This window comes from Neltuma alba, unplaced genomic scaffold, assembly GCF_004799145.2.
Source record: "Neltuma alba isolate B1F8T4 unplaced genomic scaffold, ASM479914v2 tig00011785_pilon, whole genome shotgun sequence".
Classification (NCBI taxonomy): Eukaryota; Viridiplantae; Streptophyta; class Magnoliopsida; order Fabales; family Fabaceae; genus Neltuma; species Neltuma alba.
In genome coordinates this window covers 321,662-332,847 of record NW_021636408.1, presented here as the reverse complement: position 1 = coordinate 332,847, position 11,186 = coordinate 321,662, and the positions used below count along the sequence as shown (strand labels likewise).

The 11,186-nt window shown below is 29.8% G+C and overlaps 1 protein-coding gene across 1 annotated transcript; it reads left to right on the top strand.

The window, feature by feature from the left end:
- The first annotated feature begins 10,336 nt into the window (after positions 1-10,336).
- Positions 10,337-10,903, top strand: LOC114717998 (PLAT domain-containing protein 3-like). The gene is made up of 2 exons (XM_028903246.1): positions 10,337-10,348; positions 10,478-10,903. The coding sequence occupies exons 1-2, from the start codon at positions 10,337-10,339 to the stop codon at positions 10,901-10,903; spliced, it is 438 nt and encodes a 145-aa protein (XP_028759079.1).
- The last annotated feature ends 283 nt before the right edge of the window (positions 10,904-11,186 follow it).

Genomic DNA, 11,186 nt, shown 5'->3' with positions numbered 1-11,186 from the left:
CTAGTAATTCTAGTCATCAATAACTAGTAATTGAAATAAATTTGATCATGTGCATTTCCCTTTGAAAAAAAATTGGCAGCATAACGGCTAAAAAATGAGCATTTCTCATGCTTTATGCCCTCTATTTGAACTATATTAACTTCAAAAAATTACTAAATAGCAAACCAATAGCAAGAAACAGAGCCACGGAATTCTAACTAACTTGTATGAAAGTTTAATTCTTCATCCTATAAAAACAACCCATTGAGTTTAGAAACAATGCATCAATTGATCAATCATGTCTCATTCTAATTGGAAAAATTCAACAGCATAATAGCTTAAAATGAGTACTTCTCAGGCCTTATGACTTCTCTTTCCACTATTTTAGGTTCACAAAATAAATCTTTCAATGCCAAACCAGCAAGGCGATTATTCATGGAAGTTTAATTTAGTCTAATAAGATCTTATGTAACATGTAATTATTCAAACCATTAAGAATAATGCTTTAACAAAACCAAAAAACTCATTCAACTAGAAATCAAACCCCACAAACCATAATCAAAACATATGACCCACAATTCGGACAATGTAACCTAGCACCAATAAAACTTGTAAACAACATATAATTCACACAAATAAACTAACATTGAAACGAAGACCAATTAATAAACTCGGCCAACATCAAATGAAGAAGAAGAGAAGTAGAAGAAGAAGGGGAGATGAATCGAAGTAAATAGCATTCATTATAAACCCAGAATATTTTTAAAATACTATAGAAGAAGAAAAGTGACAAACCTAGAATGTGAAGCAGAACCACCTCTTGTATTGTCCTGGAATGTGACCATGGGCAGCAGCGAATATCAAAATCGACGGCAGTGAAACAAAGAACAGGAAAATGATGGTGGAGAAGAAGCACAAAATCACTAGGAAAAGTGCGAAACTTAGGTAGGGAAGAAAGCTTTGAATCTTCAAAGGCTACGGTAGAGTGCATGGTAGAGAAAGGACAGTAAAAATTTCAAATGAGGTAAGCGAAATGAACAAATTATTAGGGATTATAAAAAGGAAATACTTGACTGTTATTCCTAATAACTGTCAAGTTTTCTCTTCAAATACTTGACAGCTCTCTTTTTTTGTTATTCCTCTGCTAAACCATACTTCACCGTTTTTGTCGAAATCTTAAAAGGGCGTGGATTTATCTAACTGCTTAATATACTTTTAATAATTAATTATATGTCTCTCTGTTTTTTTCCTGAACTGGTCATCTCTTTTTTCTTTTTTACAGTCATCCTCGTTCATTTGCTCTCTCCATAAATAAAGATATTTTAACAAAATAAGTTGCGTTTTTTTGACATAGTTATGGTCTTTAATCTATTTTAACTAATTTTTTGAGTTATGTAAATCTTATATTTTAGGATAAACATAAGGGAAAATTATAATAGGGCCTCACTCTCAAGAGAATTAAATATAAAAAAGTTCCTTGAAATTATCAAATTAACTTGAAATCTCAGGAGACCTCATTACAAGAAATTTTATTTATTTAATTATCAAATTTCCCATATTCTTTTTTAAAGTATGCATCAATAATTGCAAGTGTAGCTGTTAACAACTTAAAGTGTAACGATTAACAACTATCGTGGCAAATATTGACAACTAATGCATTATATTTTTGTGATGCATTGAAAAAATGTGTTGTTAATACTTGCCGTAATAGTTGTTAATCATTACACCTTAAGTTGTTAATAACTACTCTTTTAGTTGTAAATACATACTTTAAAAAAAAGAGAAATTTGATAATTAAACAAATCAAATCTATTGCAATGAGGTCTCGTGTAATTTTAGAATAATTTGATAATTTTAATGGGTATTTTTGTATTTAATTCTCTTGAATGGGACCTTATTACAATTTTTCCTAAAGATAATAGGATTTCTCTAAAATGCACTCAAATTCGAAACCTCTGAGTGGATTTGGCTCATAAATAAATTAGTTTTTAAAAATAATAAATAAAAAATAAATAGATTAAAATGTTATATTTAAGATTACATGTAAACCTCGCAAGAAGAATTATGTAAAGGGCATGTCTTGGTGATCTCGTACATTTCATCTAAATATTCCAAACTTATTATGAATGTTGTTGTTAGTATGTTGTTTTCTACACAAGTCAATATATGGTGGCTGTTGATTTTGTTATTCATCAAATTCAACTAACATCAAAGGCACTTTCTGCAGCCACCGAAAGCGTCGTTAGCATTTCACAGCCATTTTATTATTGTTATTATATTACACATTGTGTTAAAATCTAGGAAAAATTGGTAAAAAATTCTTATTTAAAATTTTAATTGCCCAAAAGAACCTAATTTGTGCAAGTGCAAATATGATCCGTAATTGCAACATATTATCCGCTGTGTGCAATTGCACATAACGGATAATATGTTACACACAGCAGATGATAAGTTGCACTTACAAATCATACGTGCACTTGCACAATTTGAAGTCTTTTTGGGCAATTAAAATTTCAAATAAGAATTTTTTACTAATTTTTCCTAAATCTATCTAACGTATTTGTATAATTTGCACATGCATGTCCCTGTGTGTGTGTCTTTAAGTCATCCACCTTGGTCTGCGGACAATTAATAGAACTGACTCGACCTTGAATTGTTTAAAATTAAAATTCAATTAAAATTCAATAATACATTTTGTTCTATAAATACATCATAATGTGTCCAGTAGAAATTGCAATGTTGTTAGGGGGAAAAAAGTAAAGAAATTGCACTGTATTTTACGTCATAAGTGCATCTCAAGGCCCTTTTTAATTAAAAAAAAATAGGTGAGTTGGATCCCGAAAGCTTACCAAATTAATGCATGCCTCTAGACTCAAAAAATATTTGGAGACGTATTTATGGATAAGCTACCAATAACGTTGTCACATGGGCAGTTTGGTAATTATATAAATGAAATTTCTTGCAATGAGGTTCTATGGGACTTTATATTAATTTGATGATTTCAAGAAATATTTTTGTATTTAATTCTCTTGCGTGGGATCCTATTGTAATTTTTCCTTATGTTTATCCTAAAATATAAGCCATATACAACTCAAAAAATTAGTTAAAATAGACTAAAAACCATAACTATGTCAAAAAAACGCAACTTATTTTGTTAAAATATCTTTATTTATGGAGAGAGCAAATGAAATGAAGGAGGATGAGCGTTAAAAAACAGAGAGATGACCAGTTCAGGAAAAAAAAGAAGAGAGAGACATATAATTAATTATTAAAAATATATTAAGGAGTTAGCTAAATCCACACTCTTTTAAGATTTAGGATCTGTTTGGTTTAACCCCATTGCAGGTGTGCAATGGTAATCTTCATTACATTACCATAAATAATTTGTTTGGTTGGTCTTATTAATTGTAATCAAGATTGCATTGGTAAAAAAGATTACACATTTTTGGTAATATCTATTCATAGGAGGATCCCTATGAATCCTTATTGTACGTATGTAATCTTTTATAAAATGATAATTTTACCCTTATAACCTAGATGAAAAGACAACATTTACCCTCAACAAGTATTATCAACCATCACTATCGGTCACACGTCTTCCTTCCTCACCTCCTCCTTCATCTTCATCAATGGTCTTCTTTGTTGAATAGATGTGCTGTTATTGTTTATCAAAAACATATATGGAGTTTTCTTCCCTACTCTTCATTGTGGGTTTCCCATGGTCATGTTTCGTCTAGTTTTAAATCAGGGTTTGATTTACTACCCAAAAAAAAAATCAGGGTTGATTTCATGGATTCACTCATCGCTCAATGATCTATGTTTGTGGTTTAAATTTGATGCAGATATTTCTTAGGATTATTATTTGATTGGATCAAGCACTCAATAGATGATGCTAATGGCGTAGGTAGAGGAACTCTTGGAAGTTTACAGGAATAGTTAAATGGTGGTCTCTTGAATCTCAATCATGGTGATTGGTGGAGATCGATGCGTATAAATGGAGAAGGGAAAAAGTTTCCTTTAGTGGCATTTTGGTCATTTCACATATATTACATTTAAGTTAATTAAAAAATTAATTTTATTTCCCATCCCTTTTAATACGATACCAACAAAATCACGGTGATCAAGATTGCATGCATTATATATTGCATTACAATGCAATGCATTCCTAATGCATGTGTAATGGCACCAAACGGGTCCTTAAAGTTTATAAGTAGTATTTGAAGAGTGACATGAAGACACCCTTGTATGAAAATTGTACAAAGTTCACAAAATTATATTGTCTGTAGTTCTGAAATACTATCTCCGGTCTTTAATTAAAAATTAGTTGATTAATTTGAGTAAATTAAAAAAATAAGTTAAACTAGTTATTTTAATAAATATGTATTGTCTTTTCTAAATATCTTTTGTTAATTAAGTGTATTGGCTCGAACTACCATTATTAAAAAGATTATCTTAAAATATATATATAAATACGAGAGATAAAATAGATAGAGATTTTATATTTAGAATCAAAATAAAAATTAAATGAGATCTTATATTTAAAATTAAAATAAAAATTAAATGAGGTTTTATTCTAAGAATAGGAGATCGTAGTAATTTCCTTTGTTTTGTTTTTGTTTTTGTGAATAGGTAGTAGTAATTTCTCTTAGCAAAAGATTTGCGTACCCAGCTTCGAAGTAAACGTAGCAAATTGGATTTTCATTCCATCTTTTATAAGCAACCTAGAAAATCGGCTTTTTTGTAGCGGGCACGAGGAAATCGTGATTTGCCGTCTTCCTCCACGCGTTCCGCATGGAGGCTGGAGCTACCTTTCCTTTTTTGGTTGTGCTCTTTAAAATGCAAACACTAACAATGACACACTGATCGCTTTCGATGGAACATGACCGCGGAAAGTGACTGCAATTACAGGGACAACCTGGGGGCCTGATTCCCAGCTTCGTCTTTAGTTTTATTCAAGAAACAAAAAATGACATCGGAGATTAAATCGGTCAAAAAATAATATAATATAATTTATAATATTAAAATAAAATAAAATATATAAATAATAATCACTCAAAAAGTATAAGAAACTACAAAACTAGTTTATATGTTTAATTGTAATAAGCTAACATTAATACATACATATCTCCAATCTTCATACTATGCAAAATCAAAATATTATTAAGATCATCAGTATCACCGTTATTAGGTTTCATCAGGTCCTGCAAGACTAGTCTCGAGTTCTTCACGAGAGTTTAGGGGACAGTTTTATCTCATCTTATTTTTTATTTGCTATTTTCTATTCTTATTAGAAGAGCTACTTTAATATTCAGTCTGGTTTTAATAGAAAATATTAATCTACTTATCTCTCATATTATCCATATTTAACATGTATGTTAAAGATCTTAGTTAATACGCATGATTAGTAAGAGTGTTTTAAAAAAAATAGAATTTACTTATTACAAATAATTAACTTAACTAATTTTTTTAATCTACTCAAATTAGTCAAGTTTATATTTAACTTTTGATTGATGTGTATTTATAGGTATTTTTTTTAAAAAAAATATCATGACTAATCATATGTATTATTTAAAATTACTATTTGATAAAATCTTTAACAGTATAGTTATTACAAAGACTAATTTAAAAAGCAGATAAATATAAAAATAAAATATATTAAAATTTTATATTTAAAATTAAATAGAATGTCAAATTATTATACAGAACGGAGCATGAGCTTGTGAGCGGCGTCGTTGTGGAAACCTCGGAGAAGCCAAATAAACATTTAATGGGTTACACGTGGTGGGGTATTATTAGTTAGTCACTTTTGACAATCTTTCACACAAAAATCTACGTTTAATGAGGAAGCCCAACCCTTGTTTGCTTGGAAGTCATCGTCATTCTCTTACGATAATATTTGTTATATCCTTATTATTACAAATAATAAATTTTTGTTAGAAATAAAATGAAATGATTTTTTATATATATGTATAACTGATTTATTCAAGACAAAATTATAGGAATTGAATAGTTTCAACTTAAAATTCAAAGCCTAATTCAATAATTGAAAGAAAGATTAATATATATATATATTTATATGCTTCTCTCCCTTCCTAATATATCACATGGAGTTGTATGAAAAGGAGCAGAGATGAATTTTTTTTCCCTCCATATGAAATTTGAGATATGTTAATATATTCTTGTTATTATGAGTTAATAAAATTATATTTCTTAGTTTTGGTTAATGCATCTAACAATATCTTTATTTTATATCAAATAAAAAAATTTGAAAAATTTTAGTAAATAAAAATGAATTGATTATAAAGGCCTTAAGGAGGTGAGTGTTATTTTAGTTTTATTCTAAGATGGACTTGGGCTATGAGGCTAATTATGGGTACCGGGCCAGAGGCTTGCGCTTTTGTTGAGATATTGGGCATAAATATGGCCATTAGAGTAATATTTATGTTCCTTAACATAAGAGTTAATTAGAAGCTAATATTAATTTTATATATAATACTTATTTCACATATTTATTAATTTTTGTCAAATTGACTTTATGGATATTTCCCAGTAATAATCAAGTATAGGGGGGAGAGAGGGAATTAAGAGAGGTACTTGTGATATTTTACAAAAAAATATCATATAACTAATTTAACTAACATTCTTAATTTATTTAAATTAGTTAATTATATCTTATATTAAGAATTAGAGGAGTATATTTAACTAATATTCCAAAAAAAATTTCAATGGGCAAATTGTGGATAAATGATCGCAAAACACTAAAAAAAAAAAAAGGGACAAGGTGATGACATGGCGCCTTATAATGATGTGGTGATAATGGGGATAAGGTGATGACATGGCGCCTTATAATGATGGACACGTGACGATAACGTGGCTACATGGGAGAGAGGAGGAGTTGAGGTGGTGGCTCACAATAATGGACATGTGGTGATGACGTGGACGAAGGGATGATATGGCAACATGAAAGAGAGAGGAGTTCGTGAGGTGACGACTATTAATAATGTGGCAGCTCACAATGATGGATACACAGTGATGATGTGGATGAGGGATGACATGCACTACAAAAAAACATACTTTTAGTGACGGAATTTAGCGACGGAAATGGATTAGTGACGGAATTTGTTTTATTGCTAATTCCTTCCGTCGTAAATTAGTGACGAAAATTTCCGTCACTAACCTAAATTTTTAAAAAATAAAATAAAGTGCCACGTAGCACCTCTACCAATTGTCACATCATCACTGGGGACCACCTTCACGTGTCGTTGCCACCTTACCTCTACTGGCACATCACATGTTACCTTTGCCTGTCACATGCCGTCACCACATAATTCCCTCCTCAAAGTGACTTCTCCATGACTCAAACCCAGGACCTCCTCAGTGCGCGCGTGCGGCTATACTAGTTGAGCTGCGATGAACCTGTTGACTTATTATATAAAATTAAATATATATAATATTATTTTACGCAAACAATTATATATACATATATATTATTTAAAAAATAGAAATATACTTAATGATAATTTAATCATAACTATTTTAATGAAAATAATTTTTAAATATTTGTTTTATAATTTTTTGTTTTTAAAAAATATTTTTAATATAATTTTAATTTCTAACTATACTATTTGAATTTTGAATTTTAAATCAAATAATTTTTTTATAAATATTTTTTAATTAACATTGATAAGATATACAATTTAATGATATATGTATTATATTATATTATATTATATTCTCTATATTAGTTTTACATATTTGAAGAAACTCATTTACAATTAGTCAAAAAATCTTGTTTTTCAAAGAATAACTACTATAATAAAATCTAAAAATTATTCTATATAAAAAATTAAATGATTTGAATAGATTATGATAAACAATATATTTCTACTTGTATATATATCCTATGTAATTTATTTTTTTAAAATTTTTGTATATACCATTTGTTTTTGTATTGAAGACCAAAATCAATCTATATCATGGGCATTAATTATATCGTGATTAAATTTTATTGTTTAATAATTGAAATTTCAAAATTCACTTTAATATTAATTTGCATTCATATAAATTTATTAAATTGTTTTGAATTTCTATCATATATTATATATTTCAATATATATTACATATGATAAAATTATTTCTTTCTTATATCAGTTTGTATAAGAAAAGTTATTAATATTCTTATTATATTTTTTTAACAGTATATATATAATGATGACATGATGAATGATGACGATATTATTATTAACACCAACTCCACAGGTATATCAATTTATTTTATAATTAAAAATGTTTTAAATCATTATATTCTTAATTTTTATTATATAAATTTTGTTAGATTATAATTTAAGATAACAAATTTTAAAATTAGTGATAGATTAACGACGGAATTAGTGACAAAAACTTCTGTGACAAGCAATTTAGTGACAGAATTAGCGACGGAAATTTCTGATGGAAAAAAATTTTCGTCGCTAATTCTGTCGCTAAAATATTACTAACAGATTAGTGACAGAATTTAGCAACAGACAAAAATTCTATCGCTAATCCATCACTAATATTAGCGACGAAAAAATTTCATTGCTAATCCGTTAAAAAAATTAGTGACAGAATTTTCATCTCAATTCTGCCAAAAATTAGCGACGGAATTTGTTTCTGTTGGAAATTAGCAACAAAATTTGTTTTCGTCACTAATCAATTGTTTTTTTGCAGTGGTGGCAACATGGGAGAGGGAGGAGAATGTGAGGTGGTGATCACTGACATGATAAGTGGCAGCAATTAGTTGTTGCCATGTGGTATATTTTAAATTTACAAAATCAAAAAAAATTTAACGACAGGCTAGAGGCAAAAATTTCATCACCAATTTTTTGTCACAAATCTGTCACTATTTTGTGACAAAATTTATGTGGGATATCTGTCACTAATTCATGATGGATTAGTGACAAAAAAATTTATCACTAATTTTTGTTGCTAATGCGTCAGTAATCTGTCACTAATTAGTAACAGAATTGAATTTTTTATCATTAAATAATTAGTGACGGTCGAATTAGGGATGGAAGAAATTCCATTACTAACTAAATTCTGTTACTAATCTGTCGTTGATTTTTATTAGTGACAAAAATTCTATCATTAAATTCAGTTGCTAATTTGATTCTTTTTATAGTAAAAAAATTCAGCTACGAATCTCTAGTGATCTCTCTCAATAACTTTAAGTTTGTGGAATTTCACTGCAACAACTTCTTGAACATGAAGTTAATTATCCATTAAGGCCAAGCATAAAAAGCTTATCCAAAGTTTTTTTGGCAATACTTCCATATTCTCCACATTGCATTCTATAGGTCTATTAGTTTCTGTTGTTTCACTCAAAAAAACATCTTTTTACATTTCAATTTTCACCAGTTTCTATTATGTCTTTTGAAAAATACAGTTTGCAAAAAATAAATTTAGATAAAATTCATTTTACAAACATTAATAAAATTGAGATGAATTGAGATTTGAATCTCAATTTTGGGCCTCGTTATAATGTTTTGGTGATTAAACTTTCGTGAAACTCACCGGAGTTTTTATTCTGTTAGCGTTTTTCCAATTCCTTACATTTTTTATTTTATTTTATTTCCCATCATATCAATTTTTCTTTGAATTTTTTACTATATTTTTACAGCTAAAAAATGTTGGGTTTTGGTTGTGAGAGTTTATTTTTAAAAAGATTATTTTCACATTTCTCTTAAACTCTTCAATATCATTCATGCATGAACCCATTTAATTCAATTAATCTAGTTAATATAGATACATACATGAGTTATAATATTCAGACCTTTAGAGATTTGTATGAGACTCTTAGTGTCCGTATAATATAATTCATATGGAATTGTATGATTTATATAATAAATATGGTTCATACAGATAGCAGTTTATAGAACTTAGTACATCAATCTTGCTAGTATATATTTAAGACTAATTCCTAATCTGCCTTTTTGTATATGATACATCATGTGTTGGTAGAATGTACTATGAACGTATTGAATATGCATTACATTATTTTCGCATGGAATAATCTAGACTGTTTGATTGCAATCCACACATACTCTGTGAATGAAAAATTGGCAAGCAAGTCTAATAAGATAAATTATAAATAAAAAGATTAACAAATGAGGGTGATGAAGGACAAGTGTGCGCGCACGTGTGTCGCTCCCTCTCTATATATATAAGGGCACATATAGGTTTTGTTTCAGCACATGATCTCTTTCATCTTCCGCATCCATAGCCTCCCAAACTAGTAAACAGACAAATGGCTCTCATTACTCCCAGAGTTATGTCGTCTTGTGTCGTTTTTTTACTCTCACTACTCATCAGCTTCGCAGCAATGGCTAAATCTGTAAGTAAAGTTTCACCCATCCTATAATAAGCTTTTCTTTTGTGTTTATATATATATATATATATATATATATGACTGATTCTGAATATTATTGATCCAAATGGGACTAAATGCATATGCGTGGAGCAGCAGGACAGGTGCCTTTACACTATCAAAGTGAAGACAAGCTGGGACGATGGTTCAGGAACGAACTCCGTCGTGAAATTGCAGATATTCGACAGCACCGGCAAGAACTTTGTTATCGGAAACCTGGAACAGTGGGGCATCATGGAACCCCACCACGAATACTTCGAGCGGGACAACCTCGACTTCTTCAGCGGCGGCAACATTTGTCTCAATCCTTGCTCCATCTTCCTCTCCATCGACGGCCAAGGGAACAGGCCAGAGTGGCACGTGGAATACGTGGAAATCACCGTCACAGGGCCCACACTAAATACCAGGATAGGTTTCCCGGTGAACAATTGGCTAGGGGCAGGGTTCCCCACCACAGTGAACTTATGTCTGCCGTTGGCAAAGGAACAGGCCAGATCAGTGGCGCGCAAAATTCGTGCATAATCATAAGGGGAGAAAAAATCTTAATCATATGTATGATCTCTTCATTTCAATAATGATGCCCCTTCGTGGTGCATACTAATCTACTTGTTTAATTTCTTTATGCTTAAGAGCTTGTATTGCAAACTCTATCCTATGAAACAAAAATACATCCTTATATTCCTCCTTCTCAAGAAGTCATTTTCTCACGATCTGTCCCTTTAATTTCGTTCTATCGTTTGTTTCAGCCGCAACTATGATTCCTTTGAGTTATTTTCATCACATAATCTTGATTTAGAATTATTCT